The 23,775-nt window shown below is 45.1% G+C and overlaps 1 protein-coding gene across 1 annotated transcript; it reads left to right on the top strand.

The window, feature by feature from the left end:
* The first annotated feature begins 1,347 nt into the window (after positions 1-1,347).
* LOC140394563 (5-hydroxytryptamine receptor 1D-like) lies at positions 1,348-13,978 on the top strand. Its single transcript, XM_072481921.1, has 2 exons — positions 1,348-2,668; positions 13,005-13,978. Exons 1-2 carry the CDS (start codon positions 1,598-1,600, stop codon positions 13,170-13,172), a joined length of 1,239 nt encoding a protein of 412 aa, XP_072338022.1. The 5' UTR covers positions 1,348-1,597; the 3' UTR covers positions 13,173-13,978.
* Positions 13,979-23,775: the final 9,797 nt, after the last annotated feature.

Here is a 23,775-nt window from a genome sequence, read left to right as displayed (position 1 = left end):
TCAAGGTATTGCTCACCCGGGTGTCAGATGTTGGTCAGCAAGCACGGGAGCCATAGGGGAATGGGACTTGAGTTGAGACACAGGCGGCAGAGCTTTGGGTGACCTCCAGTTTAAGATGGGTAGAATGTGGAGAGATCAGCCTTGGAATAGTCCAGTGTAGAGGACACAGGAATGGTGATGCCAATGGCAGATGAGGCAACATATTGAAGCTTGTAGAAAATGAAGAGGGATAGGGTCTTGCAGACAAACCCTGCTTGAATTTCTTGTTCTAAGACTGGAGAGGGTGTGTGTGTGCGTGTGCGTGTGGGGGGGGGGGGGGGGGGGGAGAGAAGGGGTGAGAACAAAGAAAAGTACAGCACAGGAACAGGCCCTTCGGCCCTCCAAACCGGCGCCGACCATGCAGCCCGTCTGAACTAAAATCTTCTACACTTCCTGGGTCCGTATCCCTCTATTCCCATCCGATTCATGTATTTGTCAAGATGCCCCTATCACTATCGTCCCTACTTCCACCACCTCCTCCGGCAGCGAGGTCCAGGCACCCACTACCCTCTGTGTAAAAAAACTTGCCTCATACATCTCCTCTAAACCTTGCCCCTCGCACCTTAAACCTATGCCTCCTTGTAATTGATCCCTCTACCCTGGGAAAAAGTCTCTGACTATCCACCCTGTCTATGCCCCTCATAATTTTGTAGACCTCTATCAGGTCCCCCCCCCCCAACCTCGATCGTTCCAGTGAGAGCAAATCGAGTTTATTCAACCGCTCCTCATGGCTAATGCCCTCCATACCAGGCAACATTCTGGTAAATCTCTTCTGCACCCTCTCTAAAGCCTCCACATCCTTCTGGTAGTGTGGCGACCAGAATTGAACACTATACTCCAAGTGTGGCCTAACTGGTTCTATACAGCTGCAACATGACTTCTGGTAGTGTGGCGACCAGAATTGAACACTATAAGTATCAGATGAGAAGGAATCGGATACATATTTGAAGGGCAAACGATTTCATTGCTGGGAGGAAGTGGCAGGGAAATGGGACTAACTGGATAGCTTTCAAAGAGCCAGTACACGCACGATTGGCCGAATGTCCTCTGCCTGTGCTGTATGGTTCTATGATACAACGTGAAAATGGAAATCGGATCTGCGTTGCCTGCAAAATAAAACATTGAACTGGGCTGGAGGTTGCGGATAATTCAATAGCGAAACTAAGTGGAGTTAGGGACTGTGGCACAAAAGCCATTTATTACGCTGAGTTTTAGCCCGAAATGTCCCATTGTCAGCCCACCCCCACGGCGTGTCGCACCCGAATGAGTTAACGCGCTTGTTGTCCATTGAAGGGGCTGTGCTGCAAGGCAAGTGCTTACGCGTGAGAGCAGAGAAACGAATCGGGTTATCTGGAAAGGACAAAGATGCAGATATCATGATGATAACAAAGACCCGCCGTCTCACAGCGCGAAGGAGCTGCCAAGGCAAGGGGAGGTAGAAATGGGCGATTTGCTTCCTTCCACTTATTAACGCAGAAACAACAAGGGAGTGAAGATATCCAGACAGTGAATCCAATTCGTTTTGGACTCCTGAAAGATTTTAATTGAAGAGGGGGAGATGTGGGGGCCCCTTGCTTTAGAACCCAACTTGACCAGCTCCGGAGTTTATATTCCACTCCATGTCGTTTCCCTGGCGGTGAGCACTTTGACGCTGGGTTGCACTTTGGTTATCGGGCTGCTGGGTAATGGGCTTGTCTGTTGGGTGGTTTACACCAACAAGTACCTGCAGACTCCAAACAACACGCTTCTCCTCAACCTGGCGGTTACTGATCTCCTCAAATGCATTCTGGACATCCCCTCTTTCCTGCTGACCAGCACTTGGGGCAACAGCCACACTGACCTGGGAGAAGCACTGTGCCTCTTGCAACCTTTCACCTACTCCCTGAGCAGCTGCGTCCAGTTGGTCACTCTGGCGGCCATCAGCGCTGAACGTTACCAGGCCATTGCCAATCCATTCCAAGCAGCCAAGAGGAAGACCAGGGTCAAGGTATGGATCTCACTGATCTGGCCCCTGGGCCTTATTTTGTCAGTTTTCTCCATCAGCCTGGCTAAGGACACTCCTGTGTACCTGAGGTGCAGGCATCGACTTGTAAATGCTCAAAATTACATTGACCCTTTTGGTTCCTATATCCTGGTGCCGGTTTGGATTGTCAGCTTGTCTCTGATAGTTGTCCATTACTTAAGAATTTTTGCCTTGGTCAGACAGCACAGCAACAGGATCTTTGACGACGGGATCATGCCCACTACATCGGAACAGCGCGAGCTACAACTGCCAGGATCAGCTTGGCATAGCATTCAACAAACACCACTCGCCAAGCTGTCAAATACAGGGCAGGTCCATCATTCACACATTGCTCAATTGAAGAGTGGCACTTGTCCAGCTCTGCACCAAGTTTCTTCAATGAATGACTGTGCATCAGTTCCCAATGAGATTGGCCTCCCCAATACCCCTAACATAGTGGGAGCCGTGTGCCTCATCACCAGCAGATCTCGAGAGTGCATCAAGAAAAGGATGGAGGGTAAACTGGCCAAACGCTTTGGCTATATCATCTTGACCTTCCTGGTGTTCTGGGTGCCACTGGTTATTGTTTTAATGCTAAATGTGGTGTTGCAAGACGGTTTTTTGGAGGTAAGTGGACTGACAGGCTATGGGACAGCAGCAAGGAACTAGGACTAATTGGATAGCTCTTTCAAAGGGACAGCACACGCATGATGGGCCAAATGGCCACCTCCTGTGCTGTATGATTCTGAGAGGTGTCTAGTCTAAGCACTGATTATTTACATGCCCATGTGTACAAATACAATCCTGCAGCGATCAGTGTTGGGGCCCTTGCTGTTTGTGATTTTATAGAAATGATTTAGACTTGAATGTAGGCGAGTTGATCAATGAAAATTGGTGGGGTGTAAATAGTGAGGAGGATAGCCTTTGGTTACAGGAGGATATGGATAGGCTGGTCAGATGGGCTGATCAGTGGCAAATGGAATTCAATCTCAATAAGTGTGAGGTGATTGAGCAGAACAAACGAGGCAAGGGAATACATGATAAACGGCAGTCCATGGGAAGCACCAAGGATCAGAAGGATCTTGGTGTGCATGTACACCGCCGAGCCCTTATTGGAACTGTATAAAACATTGGTTAGGCCACTGCTAGAATATTGCGTGCAGTTCTAAAATCCACATTGTAGGAGGGGTGTGATAGTACTGGAAAGGGTGCAGAAGAGATTTACCAGGATATTGCCTGGGCTGGAGAGTTTTAGTTATGAAGGGAGATTGGATAGACTGGTGCTGTTTTGTTGTTTTCCTTGGAGTAGAGGAGACTGAGGGGGGAGCAGTAGGGGCAGGGCAGGATTGAGATGTATAAAATTATGAGGGGCATAGGTGGAGTCGACGGGAAGAAACCTTTCCCTTTGGTGGAGGGATCAATGACCGGGGGTATAGATTTAAGGTAAAGGGCAGGAGGTTTAGAGGGGATGTGAGGAGAAACCTTTTCACCCAGAGTGGGGTGGGAGCCTGGAACTTGCTGCCTGAAAGGGTGGTGGAGACAGAGACGCTCAGAACAAGTATTTAGATGTGCACTTGTGATGCCAAGGTTTACAAAGCTATGGGCTTAGTGTTGGAAAATGGGATTAGAATAGTTAGGTGATTGTTTTTCACCAGTGCAAACACGATGGGCAGAAGGGCCTTTTCTGTTCTGTAAACCTCCATGACTCTATGATTCTATGACAATGGGACCTGTTAGGATACTGGGCAAGAACCCCAAATTATTTTTTTATTGTAAAACTGTGAGGAAACAATACTTCACCCCAGGAGTGATGACTGACCAATAGGTATCTTTTATGTTAAAACAAACTTTAATTTAAACACACAATTAACCACACTAACAACAAAGAAAATAACTTTATAAACAGTTCTTAAACACAAGGAAAACATTAAACCTACTATCTATACCTGCTAATAACTCCAAATAAGCAACCCAATACAGTTCAAATGCCATTTATAAATAAAGTTAACAAAGATATTACTTGCCTAGTTATGTAGAGACTTTTGCAGAGCGAGACCCTTTCAGGAGCAAAAACTGTACACTTCTGCTCAACCTAGAAGCAGTTGGCAAAACTGCTTTTCAACTTAAAATCGTTCTGTCTTGTCAGACTCAAATGCCATGGTAAACTGCAAAACCACAGGCAGAATTAGCTCCTCCCACAATTACATCATATGTATCCCACTAAGATGTCATATGACCTGCTTAGCTAGGATTAAATGCAACTCCACATAAATTATCTACTTTCCAGGGAAACTACTGCAATCATAACAATATCTCATTAGTCCTTTCTCTGTAACCAAGTAAGTGGTTAGAATCAATCATGACCTCACCTTTTATGACTTGTTAATTGCAGATTTAGCAGACACATAGTCTGGATACCTTAGCCTAGGTTCTTTGATAATATTACTGCAAAAAATGTAAACCTTAACCCAGGCTTTTAATAACATTACTCCAACAGGTATAAAATACAACGTGTAACTATTTCTACATTCATCAGAGACCCAACCACTGAGCAACATGGCTCTGTAGCCCAACAAGGTGACGGTACTGTATTCAGGTGTAGTTTATGGGACATAACTTTCTGGCTCCTCAGCGTCACATTTAGGGGGTACCCCAAAGATGCATTGGGGAATCCCTCTCGGAACTTCCCACGTAAGGGTTTACCTGGCAATTGTCCAAAAGGTCTAAGTTCCTCTGGACAATTGAGTGGGCTGGGAATCATCTGACAAAGTGATTTAAATCACTAACTTCGAATCGTTCTGCTAGTTTTATACTCGTAATTACTCTGAAAGAGTTAGAAAGAAAAAATACACAGCTCTGGAGCATGGTGATTAGCACTGTTGCTTCACAGCTCCAGGGTCCCCGGTTCGATTCCCGGCTTGGGTCACTGTCTGTGCAGAGTCTGCAAGTTCTCCCCTTGTCTGCGTGGGTTTCCTCTGGGTGCTCCAGTTTCCTCCCACAGTCCAAAGATGTGCAGGTTAGGTGGACTGGCCATGATAAATTGCCCTTAGTGTCCAAAAAGGTTAGGTGGAGTTACTGGGTTACGTGGATAGGGTGGAGGTGTGGGCCTAAATAGGGTGCACTTTCCAAGGGCCGGTGCAGACTCGATTGGCCGAATGGCCTCCTTCTGCACTGTAAATTCTATGAACTTGAGCATAACTGTTTGAAACACCCAGACCATGGGCATGGGATTGCCCCCTCCTCACTGACCCAAATGACACTCCCTTGACATGAACGACATCCCCCAACGTATCCGATTCGACCCCCACTATGTGCAATCTGATCCCCTCCCCCAGACCATGTCTGAGCCCCCTGTAGCTGATGTCCAAGCCCCGACCCTCATCCCATTCAATTACCCTAGAAACTTATATTCTCCCTTTTAACGGGACCTTTAAACTCACTTGTTTTTATGGAGCTAGTGCCGTAAAATGGTGTGTGTCCTACTTTTCGTTTTGTTTCTTCAGTCTACCCGAGATTGCCATGGAAGGTCGGGTGAGATAGGAGCTTTAAAATTCAAGCGCAGGTATGGAGTGGCAATCCACCGCCGATTGCCGCTCCGAGGAAGTTTTGGATATATCTCACCCGATTTGTACCATTCCTGAAGGCACTGGCTCTCTCTGCAGCTTTCCAGGAATCAGTTGTCCTCTAGATCGTCACAGGTGGTCACTCTTCACTTTTGAGCCTAAATCATGAAAACTGAGAGTTGAATCAACCTAGGGGAGGGAGCGTGGCTTCATAACACAGCCTAGATTCATAGGCACGGTTGTTCTTGTGGGGGCAATTAAAAGAAAATGCTGCGATTCAAATGATGTCTGTGGAGAGAGAATGAAGCTAATGATGACATTTTATCAGAACTGGTAAAAGATGTAAGATGATCAAAACGGTTCCAGGAGATCACAAAAGCCAAGCGTTAACGATTTTAAAACAATTTTCTTTAAGAAGATCCCCCAGTTCGCAATCTGCCCTGTTCCCACTTGATGGTCCATTTGCTTGACACATATGGGAGAGAAAATTGACTCTCGTTAGTTCCTGAATAAATGATCTTCCTTATGGCTACGGAGGTGATGTCTCATTGGTCGATCAACCCTGTGCTTGCTGGCATACCTTTCGTCCGGCCTGCAATACCTCAATTTTAAAATTCTCACCCTAGTTTCTGTGGCCTCGTCCCTCCCTATCTCTGCCGCCTCCTCCAGCCCTAGAAACCTCCAAAATCACCGAGTCCCCCAATTCTGGCCTCTTGTGCATTCCTTGATTTGAATGGATCCACCATTAGTGGCCGTACCTTCAGTTGCCTGGGCTATAGTCTCTACAATTCCCTCCCTGGACCTAGCCACCTCTCTTCCTTTCTTTGACCAAGGTTTTCGGTCCCCTGTCTGAACATCTCCTTGTTATGATCAAGTGAAAAGTAGTAGAACGGCTCTCCTCTCTTTCCACTCCTCGTTTGACTGCGACAATTAAAGAAAAATAATACTCTTGCCAATTCAGCGAGTGTTTAAGTGCAGGGACTGTAAATGTGACACACAGACAGCGTTCCTTGTAAATTTTTAAATAGAAGAGAATCGTATTAATTGTAGTTAATACCCGATCTAAGCAAATACATAATACAAACCACTGCAGCTCTCACTCACACATGCATTCAAGAGGTCACATGCACAAACACATATTACAGCACCATTGAGGCCTTCCATACCCAATGGGCATCATGGGGACTGGAGTGCATTCTCGATCCATTTCACCACATTTTGATTCGAGGTTTTAAGTTTCCTTTGAGATTCCGTTTATTTTGCAGTATCCCTTTAAGGAACTACATTTTAAATTTATCCCACAGCTTGCTGATTTAGTTTATTTGGTTAATGAAAAGAAGCACAAGTAAGTTACGTAGTGGGAGGATAGGTTAAATAGTTTGAGTGCAGAATAAGTCAATTGTATGCGGATCTGGTACATAGAAGATTTGGATAGTTTCAGACTGGGTTCGATAGACTTTCGGAATTCTGCGCCGGAATGATTTAAAGATGTTGACGGTTAATTTTTTTCTTCTCCTGAAGTCATCAGCTACTGGGTTGATTTTTTTAAATGCTGTCTATGGTTAAGCTTGCAGGATGGATGGAGAGTGAGAGCCACTCAGTGACCATAAGACGTATGAACAGAAGTAGGATATTCGGCATATTGATTGGCAGAGCAGACTCAATGAGATCATGGCTGACCTGATCTGATAATCCTCAACTCCACTTTCCACCTTATTCCCACGACCCTTGATTAACTTACTGGTTAGAAATCTGTTTATCTCTGCTTTGAACATACTTAATGACCCAGCCTCTTCAGCTCTCTGTGGTAAATAATTCTACAGATTCACTACCGTCTGAGAGAAGAAATTCCTCCTCTTCTAGGGGCTGGTTTAGCACAGGGCTAAATCGCTGGCTTTGAAAGCAGACCAAGGCAGGCCAGCAGCACAGTTCAATTCCCGTACCAGCCTCCCCGAACAGGCGCCGGAATGTGGCGACTAGGGGCTTTTCACAGTAACTTCATTTGAAGCCTACTTGTGACAATAAGCGATTTTCATTTCATTTCATTTTCATTTCTTCTCTGTCTAAAATGGGAGACCCCCTTACTTTGAGATTATGCCCTCTGGTCCTAGACTCTCCCACAAGGGGAAACAACCACCTCAGCATCTATCCTTTCAAGCCCTCCAGAGGAGCCTAATTGTCTCAATAAGTTTGCCTCTCATTCTTTTGAAATCCAATGAGTACAGGCCCAGCCTACTCAACCTTTGCTCATAAGAAAATCTGTCCATACCCAGAATCAGCATAGTGGGCTTTCTCTGGACTGCCTCCAATGCCAGTATGTCTTTTGTTAGATAAGGGGACCAAAACTGTTCAGAATATACTTGGCGTGGTCTAACTATAGTACCTTGTATAGTTGTAGCAAGACACCCCTATTTTTATACTCCATTTCCTTTGAAATAAAGGCCAACATTCCATTTGCTTTCCTTATTCCTGCTGAACTTGCACGCTAGCTTTTTGTGATTTATGCATGAGGGCCCCCAAACCCCTCTGTTTTCTGCAATCTTTCTCTACTGCAACCTTTCTCTATTTAAACAATATTCAGCTCCTTTATTCTTCCTACCAAAGTGCATAACTTCACATTTCCCACATTAAATTCCATCTGCCAAGTTTTTGCCCAGTCATTTAACCTGTCTATATCCCTCTGGACTTTGTGTCGTCCTCATCACTTGCCTTCCCACTTATCTTTGTGTCACTGCAAACTTGGCAATGGTACATTCACGTCCCTCATCCCAGACTTTAATATATATTGTAAATAATTGTGGCCCCAGCACAGATCCCTGTGGTACTCCAATAGTTACAGATTGCCATGCTGAAAATGCCCCACTTATCCAAACTCTGTCTTCTATTAGTTAGCCAATCCTCTATCCATGCTAATATGCTACAGCCAAGACCATGGGCTCTTATCATATGAAGCAACTTTGTTGTGCGGTACCATAATCGAATACTTTGTGACATCCAAGTATATTGCATCTACTAGTTTCCCTTTGTCTATCCTGCTAGTTACCACCTCAAATAATTCTGATACATTTGTCGGGCATGATTTTCCCCTTCATGAAGCCATGCCGACTCTGCTTTATTATATTATGTGTTTCTAAATGCTCTACTATTAGATCCTTTATAATGAACTCTAACACTTTCCCAATGACAAATGTTTAGTTAACTGGTCTGTAATTCTGTAGAAGGGTCATTTAGACCTGAAACGTTAACTCTGTTTCTTTCCACAGATACTGCCAGACCTGCTGAGTTTATCCAGCATTTTCTGTTTTTATTTCAGGTTTCCAGCATCTGCAGTATTTTGATTTTCTTCTTCTTCTTCTTCTATCATTACCTGTTTTTTGACACCCTCCCTTTTTGAATAAGAGTGTTATGTCGATCGTTTTCCACTCCTCTTGGATTTTTCCAGAATTTAAGGATTCTTGGAAGATTTCTACCAGTGCACCCACTATCCCTGTAGCTACTTCCTTTAATATTCTAGCATGCAACCCATCAGGTCCAGGGGGACTTATCGGTTTTTAGCCTCATTAATTTCCCTTGTACTTTTTCTCTAGTGATTGTATTTGTTTCCCCCCCCCACACACTTTTGCCCCTTGATTATTTAGTAGTTTTTAAATGCTATTGGTGTCTTCTACCTTAAAACTGATGCAAAGTATTTATTTAACTCCTCTGCCATTTCCTGGTTCCCCACTGTTATTTCCCCAGTTTCATTCTCTAAGGGGCCTTGTTCACTTTGGCTTCTCTCTTCCTTTTTATATATTTAAAGACGCCCTTACAGTCCTTTTTTATATTACTTGTTAGTTTCCCCTCTTAGCTTATCTTCTCCCTCATTTTCTGGTCATCTTTTGTTGGTTTTTAAAATCCTTCCCAATCCTCTGACTTGTCACTTTGCCCTATTATATGTTTTCTTTCATTCAGTTTAATACTATCCTTAACTTCCTTTTTTCCTCACTGGGATATGTCTTTATAGTGAGTCATGAACAATTTTCTTAAACATCTGATTAAGTGCCTTTTCTGCTAAACTTCTTTCCCAGTCCATTCTAGCCAACATTGCCCTCATTCCTTTGTAATTACCCTGATTTAAGTGTGGTGCAGTTGTTTCTGATCCAAGTTTCTCACTCTAAAACTGAATGCCAAATTCTACCATGGTCAATGTTTCCTGGGCGATCGTTTACTGGTGAGATTGTTTATGAAACCTGCCTCATTCCTCATTACCAGATCCATAATAGCCTGATTGGATCCACACATATTGTTCTGTGAAACTGTCCCGAATAGACATTATGTTATCATGGTTACCCCTGCCAATTTGGTTCCCCCAATCCACATGAAGATTAAAGTCACCTGTGATTAATGCACTGCTTTTTTTTACATCCTCTCATTATCTCATAGAATCCCTATTGTGCAGAAGGAGGCCATTTGGCCCCTCGGGTCTGCACCGACCCTCCGAAAGAGCACCCTACCAAGGCCCACTCACCCGACCTATCTCTGTAAAATGGTAACCCCACCTGGGATACTGAAGGCCAATTTACCATGGCCAATCTACCTAATTTGTGGGAGGAAACTGGAAGACCCGGAGGAAGCCCATGCAGACACGGGGAGAATGTGCAAACTCCACACAATCCCCCATGGTGGGAATCAAATCTGGGCTCCTTGCACTGTGAGGCAGCAGTGCTAACCAATGTGCCAACATGCCACCCCAAAATCCTATGACCCCAACTTGATTTGTTCTCCATCCTACAGTGTAGGAACTCTTCGGGGGCCTATGGACTACTCCCACCAGTGTCTTCTTCCCCATGTTATTTCTTACCTCGATCCATATGGATTCTACATCTACCAATCTAAGAAAACGTCTTGCTCTCATACGTATTCCATCTTGTACTAACAAAGCTACCCACCACCTTTTCCTTCCTGCCTGTCCTTACAAAAAGTTACTTACCCCTGAATATTTAGTTCCCAGCTTTGATCTCCTTGTAACCACTTCTCTGTAATGGCCTGCAGAAACAAAAAGGCTTCTTAACACTGTTTGTTGATTCCCTTATTTCCCTGCCCGAGCGGGATGGTTTTCAGAGGATGCAGGAAGTGACAATCAGATCCTGGATGCTGAGAAGAGCAGCTCTGAGCGTCTGTCTGCCTTGCTTCAGATATAATGCCTAGCTGCTGTTTTTGAAACTGCAGAGAAGGTTTTGAGACTTGGGTGAATCTACAGTGAAAACCATTACAGACTGAAAATAATAACCTCCAACTGAAGGCAGAGAGTGAAGAAAGGTGTACCAGAAAATGTCTCTGGGAAAACAAAGACCTTTTACTTTCACCCTTATTTTACACCCTTCTTTCTCCTCTGCCTTGTCTGCCTTGTGTGTGTGTAGAGGGTGGGGTGCTTTAAAGAAGGGGGTGGATAGGAATTAGATTATAGCTAACCAGTGTTATTTGTTGCATATTTAATTATAGTTATTATTCATGAAAACTAATTATGTGTAAATTTACAAATATGGTGACTGTAATTATTGGGTAGCCATGGACCAAAGGCTTCAGGTATTTTCTATGAATTATTTGTTAATTTCAATTGCATTGCGTCTCCGGGTCAAATGAGGCTGGAATGGACTGTGCACTGGCCCAGGGTGTCGTAACAACAGAAAGAGGGTTTTTTGGCTCATTACATGATCCTCTCACCAACTGACCAGTTACCCAAACATAGTCATAGGAAGTTTATTCCAGGTACATGGTTTAGACATGATCAGATTATGGCTGGAGAAGTTCCTTTCTCAGTCAGGATCCATTATCCAAAGTGATTATGTCTACTGTAGTTAGCTGGTGGCTTCAGTCCAATAAATAAAGTAATTTTCAATAGAAAGCATGGTTCCATTGCATCCTTATGTTTCTCATTGTCAAATTATGCTCGACAATTCTCTTGTTAAAACCTTGGGCCATTGTACTATGTTAAAGACACCGTAAATGCAAGTTGCTATGGTTGTAGCTCTGTAATATTCATGAGTTCGGTACCTCCACTGAGAGCTTCCATCTTCTATGACCAATGTCAGAAATGTAAATAGCTGCCATCAATGGAGATAACCATTATGGTTAACATTGTATTTTGCTAGGGGGCCACGGGACCCTCAGCAGGTTAATGGTACGCTTTGTGCTTTTGGGAAAACATATTAGGTGTAATATAAAAGTTATCAATGTAACTTTAGAACACTGGCGTTCAACTGTTCCAGTGTTGGTGGCAATCCATTGATTTTGTGAAGGCTTACTTCAGTTGCCACCCAGTTCTCTCGGTTTCCTAATGGGTGGGCTGTTTCAGCATGAGCATTGGGCGTAGCAATAGACTGACGGCAAATACATTCTGATCTCCTGGGTTTTTTGAGAGATACTAATGTTATGATCCCGGACCAAATCCCTAATAGTGGCTAGGATACTCGACAAAAGACCCAATATTTTAATTTGTAAGACTGTGAGTAAATGATACCTCCCACCAGGATGATTTCACGCAAAATAGGGATACAGTATATTAAACATACTTTATTACTAACGCAGTATTAAAATATCTTTAACATCACACAAGAAAAATAACTTAAGAATTACCCCTTAAACAATGCTAGTCAATACAGTGACACAATAACCCTTAACTGCTATCTTTACTTCCACTCAAACAACAAAACCATCTCAGCTCTTGATCCACATTTAAATACAGTTAGCGGACCCATGCCTACGTGCTTAAGAGATGTTCTTTTAGACTGTTTTACGAGATTGTTGTGACTAGATTCAGGTCTATGTCAGATCTCTAGCTGAATCCTCCAGATACTGTCTTCATAGTTTGACTTCCATCTCCAAAAGGCCAACTCCTGTCTGTCTCAACTCACTGTTGAAATTGCCTATCCTGTTCACAGGGAAACCTTGAACTCACTGTCTTGACTGTTCCACAGGGGACCCCTCTTAATCCAAACAAAAATCCATTGGCCCGAGCTTTTACGATGCTTTAATTGTACCTTTGGCTCCCAAAAAGCCTAATTGTCTTGCAAACCAGGATTTTTAAAAACACGACTGCAGTGGTCATACACACACTAGCCAAGGCTTTTAACCGTTACTGCACCAAAATATATAATACAATATATCTGAAATTGCTACATTCATCATCCTCCCTACATGATCCCAATTCCAAAACTGATGTAAATAAGAAATATTAGTTTGGGTTAGTAATGAAATTAAACTTGTTTCACTGATGCTTTCTTTGTTTCTATGTATTTATTCAAAGTAGCGGACAGTTGTTAACAAAGAGGCAGTAAAATTGCAGAATCCGAAACGAAAGATACGCAGTAACACACCTTGATTCTAACTAGGTTCTCCCTGTCTTTTCCATTTCTTCACAGAGACCGTTACTTCTGGAGTTTCAGACGCTAGGAGTTGCTTTAACCTGCGTTCCTGCAGCTGTGAACCCTTTCATTTACACTATGCTGAATCAACAGGTTAACTCGGAAATCCAGAAAATTCTCAACAGATTACGTAGAAGCTGTGAGGCTCTGATCAGCAGACCATGAAGGCCCCACTCCTCACATCAAAGGCCATGCCCTGAATTTAGAGACTATTCTCACATATTTCACATATCATAGATCATTGAATTTACAGTGCAGAAGGAGGCCATTCGGCCCATCGAGTCTGCACTGGCCCTTGGAAATAGCACCCCTACCTAAGCCCACACTTCCACCCTATCCCCGTAACCCTGTAACCCCACCCAACCTTTTTCGACACTAAGGGCAATTTATCATGGCCAATCCATCTAACCTGCACATCTTCGGACTGTGGGAGGAAAATGGAGCATCCGGAGGAAACCCACGCAGACATGGGGAGAACGTGCAGACTCCGCACAGACAGTGACCCAAGCTGGGACTCGAACCTGGGACTCTGGCGCTGTGAAGCAACAGTGCTAAACACTGTGCTCCCGTGCTGCCCACGGTATTTTTTGTAAATCTATTCCTTGCACACGTTGCAATGTACGTCTGAATTGATATGAAGCTATCTGTTGGTTTCAGGTTGGATCCTAGTCACTTGAATTGCTCCAAATAGTTTGTTTTGACCCGGTTCTAAGGTTGACGGTTTTTAGACACTGTGCCTGTATAACTCTCCGGGAGACCAGAATTGTACACAAGCTCAACTCTAGGTGTGGGCTCACCAATTCCCTGTATATTTGCCGCAAGACTTCCCTACTTTTATGTTCCAAACCTCTCCTCCCCCGCCACCCCTTGCAATAAAGCCCAAGGAAACCACAAGTCCAAATAAAAACCTGAATCCCATATTTAATTTTCAGTAATAGTTTATGATGGGACACTGAGAGATGATCTATCGAATGGGGATGCAGCCTGCTGGCTGTCTCACTGTACAGTAAGAAGTCTTACAACACCAGGTTAAATTCCAACAGGTTTGTTTCAAACACTAGCTTTCGGAGCACTGCTCCTTCCTCAGGTGAATGAAGAGGTATGTTCCAGAAACATATATATAGACAAAGTCAAAGATACAAGACAATGCTTTGAATGCGAGCATTTGCAGTTAATTAAGTCTTTACAGATCCAGAGATAGGGTTAACCCCAGGTTAAAGAGGTGTGAATTGTCTCAAGCCAGGACAGTTGGAAGGATTTTGCAAGCCCAGGCCAGATGGTGGGGGATGAATGTAATGCGACATGAATCCCAGGTCCCGGTTGAGGCCGCACTCATGTGTGCGGAACTTGGCTATAAGTTTATGCTCGGCGTTTTGCGTTGTCGCACGACCTGAAGGCCGCCTTGGAGAACGCTTACCCGGAGATCAGAGGCTGAATGCCCTTGACTGCTGAAGTGTTCCCTGACTGGCGATTGGCGATTAACTGCTATCTTTACTTCCACTCAAACAACAAAACCATCTCAGCTCTTGATCCACATTTAAATACAGTTAGCGGACCCATGCCTACGGCTTAAGAGATGTTCTTTTAGACTGTTTTACGAGATTGTTGTGACTAGATTCAGGTCTATGTCAGATCTCTAGCTGAAGCCTCCAGATACTGTCTTCATAGTTTGACTTCCATCTCCAAAAGGCCAACTCCTGTCTGTCTCAACTCACTGTTGAAATTGCCTATCCTGTTCACAGGGAAACCTTGAACTCACTGTCTTGACTGTTCCACAGGGGACCCCTCTTAATCCAAACAAAAATCCATTGGCCCGAGCTTTTACGATGCTTTAATTGTACCTTTGGCTCCCAAAAAGCCTAATTGTCTTGCAAACCAGGATTTTTAAAAACACGACTGCAGTGGTCATACACACACTAGCCAAGGCTTTTAACCGTTACTGCACCAAAATATATAATACAATATATCTGAAATTGCTACATTCATCATCCTCCCTACATGATCCCAATTCCAAAACTGATGTAAATAAGTTAATTAAGTCTTTACAGATCCAGAGATAGGGGTAACCCCAGGTTAAAGAGGTGTGGACTGTCTCAAGCCAGGACAGTTGGAAGGATTTCGCAAGCCCAGGCCAGATGGTGGGGGATGAATGTAATGCAACATGAATCCCAGGTCCCGGTTGAGGCCGCACTCATGTGTGCGGAACTTGGCTATAAGTTTATGCTCGGCGTTTTGCGTTGTCGCACGACCTGAAGGCCGCCTTGGAGAACGCTTACCCGGAGATCAGAGGCTGAATGCCCTTGACTGCTGAAGTGTTCCCTGACTGGCGATTGTCGCACGATGTCCGTTCATCCCACCATCAGACTCATCATGGACTACTCTCCAAAATCAGTTGCATTCTTGGACACACTCATCTACATCAAGGACGGTCACCTCAGCACTTCGCTTTACCGCAAGCCCACGGATAACCTCACGATGCTCCACTTCTCCAGTTTCCACCCTAAACACATTAAAGAAGCCATCCCCTATGGACAAGCCCTCCGTATACACAGGATCTGCTCAGACGAGGAGGAGCGTAACGGACATCTACATTCTCTGAAAGATGCTCTCGTACGAATGGGATATGGCGCTCGACTCATCGGTCGACAGTTCCAATGCGCCACAGCAAAAACCGCACTGACCTCCGAAGACAAACACGGGACACAACCGACAGAGTACCCTTCGTTGTCCAGTACTTCCCCGGAGCGGAGAAACTACAACATCTTCTTCGCAGCCTTCAACACATCATCGATGAAGATGAACATCTTGCCAAGGTCACCCCCACATCCCTACTACTTGCCTTCAAACAACCACGCAACGTCAAACAAACCATTGTTTGCAGCAAACTACCCAGCCTTCAGAACAGCGACCACGACACCATACAACCCTGTCATGGTAATCTCTGCAAGACGTGCCAGATCATCGACATGGGTACCACCATTACACGTGAGAACACCACCCACCAGGTACATGGTACATACTCGTGCGACTCGGCCGACGTTGTCTACCTCATACGCTGCAGGAAAGGATGTCCCGAAGCGTGGTACATTGGTGAGACCATGCAGACACTGTGACAACAGATGAACGGACATCGTGCGACAATCCCAGGCAGGAATGGTCCCTTCAGTCAGGGAACACGTCAGCAGTCAAGGGCATTCAGCCTCTGATCTCCGGGTAAGCGTTCTCAAAGGCGGCCTTACGGACGCGCGACAACACAAAATCACCAAGCTGAAACTTATAGCCAAGTTCCGCACACTTGAGTACGGCCTCAACCGGGAACTTGGATTCATGTCACAATACATTCATCCCCCACCATCTGGCCTGGGCTTGCGAAATCCTACCAACTGGCCTGGCTTGAGACAATTCACACCTCTTTAACCTGGGGTTACCCCCTATCTCTGGATCTGTAAAGACTGAATTACCTGCAAATGCCCACATTCAAATTATTGTCTTGCATCTTTGACTTTGTCTATATATATGTTTCTGGAACAAACCTCTTCATTCACCTGAGGAAGGAGCAGTGCTCCGAAAGCTAGTGATTTGAAACAAACCTGTTGGACTTTAACCTGGTGTTGTAAGACTTCTTACTGTGCTCACCCCAGTCCAACACCGGCATCTCCACATCACGTCTCACTGTAGTCAGTGACAGAACAATACTTGGGAAGATGTATCATATTTTGCCATTTCGGATGCAGATTAACACAGCATTTTAAATGTGCCACTGTTTTGTGACAGAATTACTTTTGTTTTCCTGTTGGAAAGTTCAGCTGTGATGTGACAGTGAATTGTACATTGATGCAACCTCAGGAAGCTCTGATGCAACCTCTGATGTAGCTGTCACATTCAGAACCCGCCGAGCAGCAGGGAGCCACTTGAATGACGTTGTGGAAAATATCAGAATAAATTGGTGCCAATAAAAGATTCAAGTTTGTATTGTTCACAAAGTGGGTTCTTTGCAAGTGCCTGTCATTACCATCTGCACTCCAGTCTCAGCAATTACAGCGAGATTCTGAACCTAAATAACATGGACCGCAAGCGGTTCAAAAAGGCAGCTCACCACCTTCTCAAGGGCAATTAGGGATTGGCATTAAAAATACTGATCCAGCCAGCGACTCCCACATCATGTGCAAGAATGTAAAGAAATCTGGGTCATAATCCATGAGAATTCTCCATCACAAAACCACAGGTAATCTGGATCATATCCCTCTCATCACTCTTGGTCATGCTTAATAATTAATGGGACTACCTACAACTCAAAACGTGGGAGATTAGAAGAAAGACTCAAATTTCTATAGTACCTTTCGCAACCTCAAAATGTCGTGAAGTGCTTTACAGTCTTTTGAAGTGTAGCCACTGTTGTAACGTGGCAGCCAATTCATGCACAGCAAGATCCCACAAAAAGCAACGTGATACCGACCAGATCATCTGCATTTTTCTGGCAATACTGGTTGAGGGATGACTATTGGCCAGGACACCAGGTAGAGCTCCCCTGCTCTTCATCAAAATATTACCACGGGTCTTTTGCATCCACCAGAGATCCTCATTCAACATTTCCTCTGAAAAGCAGCACCCCAGACAGTGCTGCACTCCTTCAGCACCACACGAGAAATGTTAGCCATCGTTATACATTTGACCCACTGGAATGGGATTTGAATCCACAGCCTTCTTAATCCTCAGCAAAGCAATGGGAGGTTCCGTCGACAAGTGTCAATCACTCACCAACCACCAGACACTTTGTAAAATCCACCTTTTCTGCTTTTTACTGAATGGTTGCACCTGATCCCTGTCCGGAATCTCTTAGATCTAACCTTAGAACCATGTTCCTCACCTCTATGCTACTGAGGGAGTGCAAGTACTGACCTTTTGCTTGAGATATTAAAATGAAGCCCTGTGTGCTCTTCCCTAGGATGTGGAAAAGTCTTATAAACTCACATTCTGATCACCCAGCACTTCAACTCTGGAGCTAGAGGTGGCAAAGTGAGCACCGCTAATGAGGACAAGGGAAGTATACGGATTTAGAGACTGCTGCTGAAAATGCGTGTCACTGGTGTCACAGGGTGAGGCTCACTTGTGATGCCCCCACAGTCAAATAGTTGCCTGGCAGTCACTAACGCTTTGAGCGAGGTGTTGGAGGGCGGGCTGATTCTACTGGAACCTGAGCTCCCTGTGAGATTAGCCATCACCTGGAGATGCCGGATGGAGAATTGTTTGAAACAAAATCAGGTTACCTTCTTCCCAAGGTGTAAATAAGATGTACAGGTGAGTCTGTTTTCTAAAATACAATTTGAGGAGCTACCTACATCCCCTGTGGAGGACAGTTGTCAACCCTACGTGAGTGGATGATACAGAGCACTTGAGACGGCACTTAGGATGGTGAATTATTTAGAAACTTTTGCTGCTAATGAGCTGTGATGTTAGTGGAAACGCATAAGTTATCCCCCTCCCTCCCACCATCCCCACGACCCTCGGTGCCTGAATAAAACACAGTGTAAGGCCGTTAGCTTCTTCTGCTGGGACGGGGGGGGGGGGGGGGGGGGGGGGGGTGCGGGGGGGGATGGGGGGGCAGGCCCTTTGAAAATATTTGATGAACCCAGTTCCATGACTTTATTCTTCCTGGTAGGGTGACGAGGCAGCCTCAGTCAGAATGGAGGTCAAAGCCTGGACTGCCAGCATTAATCTGAACCACACCCTAGCCATCGAGTCAACTGAGCTGCTGTCAGCTCAAGGTTCTGAAAATTAAGCAAGGGATCATCTTCGGACCACACAGGTCTGGACACTTTCCCCCACTGTGGGCAAAAGTGTCAGCTACAGGCCCTCCAGCTCATGTGGGTAAAGTACAAGAATTTGCATCTTACGGATATAAGCCTCGAAAATGGGCGCAGAGGCAAAGCAGATAACAGACCAGGTGACCAAAAGCTTGTTTGAAGACCTGGGTTTTGAAAAGAAATAGGAGCTGAGGCAGGCAATTCGGCCCTATGCACTGTTGAACAAGATCATGGATGAACTTCTTTCTGGACTCCATTTTCTGGCCCTATCCGCATATCCCCGAATTCACTTCGTATTCAAAAATCCACCAGCCTCAGCATTGAATGTGCTCAATAATGGAACACTCACAATCCTCTGGGTAGAGAATTCCAAAGATTGACAAACCTCCGAGTCGAGACATTTCTCTCCATTTCAGTCTGAATTGGCCTACCCATCATCGTGCACCTGACCCTAGAGTTTAAAACAAAGTCACGAGTAGAGAGGCTGAGGAATTTAGAGATGAAATTCTAGAGCAGGTGGCCTTAGCTGGCTGAAAACAAGGTGAGTTGCTCCTGCCATTCTATCCTGATAATGTGCCTTAAACATAGAAATGTAGAAGATTGAAGCAGGAGTAGGCCATTTGGCCCCTTGACCCTGTTCGGCCATTCAATGCGATCATGGCCAATCCTCTATCTCAATGCCAGACCTTCGCACACTCCCCATACCCCTTGACACCTTCAGAGTCTAGAAATCTATCAATTTCCTTCTTGGATACATCCACATGTTCTGCTGAGTGAAGAACTATCTCCTCATCTCAGTCCTAAACGGCTGGCCCCATATCCAGAGACTGTGACCCCTTGTGTAGACCCCACTCCCCCCCCTGCAGAGGAAACAACATCCCTACATCCAGTCTGTCCAGCCCTGACAGAATTTTATACATTGCAATTAGATCCACTCTTATTCTTCAAAATCCCAGTGAATACAGGCCCAGTCAAACCAATCACTCCTCAGACAACAATCCAGCCATCCCAGGAATCTCATGCAATTACTCTCATGGAGTTGCACAAATAGACCGTTCAGCCCCATTGGTTCACACCAGTGTTTATGCTCCAACAAGATCCTCCTCCCACTCCACTTTATCTAAACCTATCAGATTAACCTTTTAATGTGCAGAAGTTGTGTACATCTATGGGCCAGGGTTTAGAGAACCCCAAAGTGTATCATGGAGTTCACCTGACCCACAACTTTTGATAGATTGTGGTATGGGGAGCACACGGCCCACTCTACAGGTGTGGTACAGCAGAAATGGAAAAGTATTTTTAAAGCAAAACAATGTTTATTCTATGAACTCAAGTTAACCTTTTTAAAACATACAGTGAACATCTCAGCAACCATCAATTCAAATACAACCCCCAAATAATACAACAGTAAGTAATGCGTATGCTGTCCTTTTAACATCCAGAAGACTTACAAAAAACATAACCTTTAACAGAAGCACGTTAGGTTAAAGTCACTACTCAGAACATTTATAATTCTGAATTCACCAAATGATCAAGAGATAGTCTTTTCATGGCAGAGAGATCAACAGTACACCTGCTCTGTCTGGCTTCAGCTCCAACACTGAAAACAAAACTAAAACACACCCTGCAGCCTGCTCAAAAATGAAAGTAAAAAGCTGACAGACAGCCCAGCTCCACCCACTCTCTGACATCACTGCAGTAGTAAACACCCATTTCTTAAAGGTACTCTCACTACAGATATTTATATGCACACCCATTTATAAACACCCATTTATAAACACGACTCTCACATGACAATCAACAAATGGAACAATTGCGAAAGAAAGATTGAGAGATGAGAAAGAGAGGGGAGCAGAGACATGCTGAAGGAGCGATACAAAGAGTTAGAGAGTAAGAGACAGAGTTACGGTGGCCACAAGGACATTAAATATTCCTCTTACCAAATGTTTGGTTACCTGTCTGAATATCATCTTCAGTGGCTTGGTGTGAAATGTTGGGCGCGATTCAGCCACCATGTTGTGCCAGCCGTGGATCCGGGCTTCTCGGATGAATAGCGGGAGAGGGCAAAATCGTGATTCGCGCCGGGCGGGAATAATTTTGCGATTCACCTGGCCCAGCCCTCATGGCAAGTTCTGGATCGTACCCAAAAATGGCAAGAATCTCATTAAGTCTAATATCAATCTCATTAGCGAGATTGAAGTTGAATGTAGCGCCATCCCGGGATTTACCCGACTCTCCAGCGGGAAGACACATGGGTGTCGTTTAGTACTCCTTTTCAAAAAACGTGAAGCTGGCTCAATGGCTATTGGGGGAAAGTGAGGAGGTGAATAGCCCTTTCCATTTACTGACATGCAACTCAAGGGCACCGACGCTGCTGCCCCAGTGCTTGGAGGGCAGTGTGGAGGGTCCTTTCGAGGTATTGGGGTTTTTTGGGGGGCCGATTGAGATTGACATTCCAGATTGACGGTCACTTCTGAGCCGGGGGCGTGGGCAGGGGGAATGAGGGTCTTTGCGTCTGAGAGGCCCTCAAGCCATCTTTGAATATTGTGGTGACTCATACCAGGGACAACCATAGCTGCAGCTTGTCTGTCCTACCAAACTCTCCCAGGAGGGAGCCCTGCTGCTGCTGCCCCCCTTAGAAGGGGGAGAGGGGATCTGATCGAGGTATATAAAATACTAAAAGGGATTGATAAAGTAAATGTAGACCAACTGTTCCCCCTTGTAGGACAATCCAGAACTAGAGGTCACGGTAATAAGTTGAGAGGTGGTAGATTAGAACTGAGATGAGGAGGAACTACTTCTCGCAGAGGGTGGTGAATTTGTGGAACTTGCTGCCCCAGAGAGAGGTGGAATCTGTCATTAAATGGTTTCAAGAAGGTGATAGATACATTTCTGATTTTAAAATTGGGTTAAATGGATATGGACAACAGGTAGGGAGGTGGATTTGAGAGTAGGAAGAGATCAGTCATGATCTGATTGAATGGCGGAGCAGACTCGAGGGGCAGAATTGCCAACGTCTGCTCCTAATTCCATGTTCCTAAGGGTTCTGAGGAACAAGTTTGAAGATCGAATGTTGGGAGGCTGCGAGCTATCAGCCAGTCAATTGGGGAGAGGGGTGGAGGGGGGGGCTTTTGGGAAATAGATGGGTGGCAGGCAGAACTGATGCCGGGAGAGAGATGGTAAAGTACCCTTGTAGCCCGTTGGAGGTGGTTCACATTGTTCTTCCGACATTGGACGGCGGTCCTCCTGGTCATGCTGCCCGCACACCTCCAACGTGGCATTGCTGACCCTGCTGCTAGTTCACTGACCCCCCCGGAGGGGAGCAGGGTGCCCCGCCTCTCATCGACGGCGTTGAGATGACTGGCTAGGTTGGCATCGCGTAAGGGAGGAGCAGGTCTGCGCGCTGCCATCCTCGTTTGTTCACTGGGCCTGAGTGGCGAGGGAGCGTTTAAAAGCAGCTCCCCCTTGTTAGCGGCGAGCAACTGAGATGCGAGCCGGGCGAATCAGACTGTGAGGGAGCCAGGCATGTCACGATTCACGCGAGGGCCAAGTGCGGCTGAACACAGGCCGCGATCTCGCCAATGCAGTGGACGTGAAACATCCCGCCAAATCCACCCAAAATGACTCTTTGTAACTCTTCCGTTGAATCGCTCCCTTGGTTTCATCACGATCCTGTGAAGCCTCTTAGGATTTTTTACTACCTTACCGGTGTTTTTTTCTAATGTAGCAATTGATCATGGGGTGCGCTGCATTGTGGGGAGGAGGAGCTGACAGAGGGGGGTGGGGGTGGGGGGGGGGTGAGGTAGCAGTGAAGTGATGGAGGAGGAGGGGCTGCGGAGGAGTGGGGTGTGGGGAAAATGCAAAATAAGGTTGGTGTAGCCATTAGGAAAAGGGGAGCAGGGTGAGTGAGCTAGAGAGACAGGGGTGGGTTTTGGTAGGTTGAGGGGAGAGAAGTGGGGTGGGAGGGGATGAGGAAGGATGGCGGGGGTGCATGATGGAAGGGAATGGGTGGGAATAAGCAATAGAGGCTTTGTGAATTTGGAATTCCTCAGCCGCCATGTCCTCTCGCCTCCCCCCTTCCCCCCCTCACTTTATATTTCATCATCCCTGAGGCCCTTAGTTCGACATCATAGCCGTTCAGTTAAGGAGCTATTAACCAGCCAACACTATATTAATCAGTTATTAATATACTGAATCATTCATCTACTGAGATAATATACACATTTATTATAGAGTTATTAATACAATGCATTTTTAATTTACCACGCTCTTAATTAACTGAATTATTAATTTACCAAGTTAATAAATCATCTCATTAATTTATGGGGCTATTTAATTTAAATGTCTGCGCCCTGACCTCGGAGCTGTGTGTTTTCTGAGCTGGTTCATACAATCTGGGGCCAGTGTTGGCCAGCGGTACATTAGCGACTAGCCACATGTGGCTAATTGGGATTCCCGATGTCGCTAATTGAATTTCTGATTAGCAAGTAAAAAAACAAAGATTGACATGGCCTTTTTTTTTGGCCACTTACGCCTTTTAGAGTAAATAAGCCCAAGCTATTATATCACTATAACACAACATTGTTCAGGTGTGAAAAGATCCTATGGAACTATTCGAAATAAAGCAGGAATTTTGGCTAACATTTACCCTCAAAAGAGATTTACTCATTACTCACATCACGTAATAACTTCAGAAGTACGTCACTGGCTGTAAAGCATTTGGAACGTTCTGAGTTCTTAGAACCTGCTGTATAAACACAAGTCTTTCTTTCCATTTCTCTTATTAGTTTTTGTGTGATCTTGCGGTGTACTCTATTTATGCACATAAAAATGGTAACTACACTTCAATTAATTGGCTACAACGCATTTTGGGCATCTTGAAAACTGTTACCTGGCTGAAAATCTGTTTTGATTGGCCATTAATATTCCAAGTTAATGTCACATAATGCAGGGCTATGGGGCCA

Source organism: Scyliorhinus torazame, chromosome 17 (genome assembly GCF_047496885.1).
Source record: "Scyliorhinus torazame isolate Kashiwa2021f chromosome 17, sScyTor2.1, whole genome shotgun sequence".
NCBI classification, from domain to species: Eukaryota; Metazoa; Chordata; class Chondrichthyes; order Carcharhiniformes; family Scyliorhinidae; genus Scyliorhinus; species Scyliorhinus torazame.
Note: the sequence above shows the minus strand (reverse complement) of the source record. Positions and strands in the feature narration are given on the sequence as shown.

What these genes read in the sequence shown, in the direction of transcription:
- LOC140394563 (XM_072481921.1), top strand. Translation starts at nt 1,598, where the DNA reads ATGTGGGGGCCCCTTGCTTTAGAACCCAACTTGACCAGCTCCGGAGTT. An exon ending in TGCAAGACGGTTTTTTGGAG is followed by an intron (nt 2,669 to 13,004) that starts GTAAGTGGACTG and finishes ATTTCTTCACAG; the next exon opens with AGACCGTTACTTCTGGAGTT.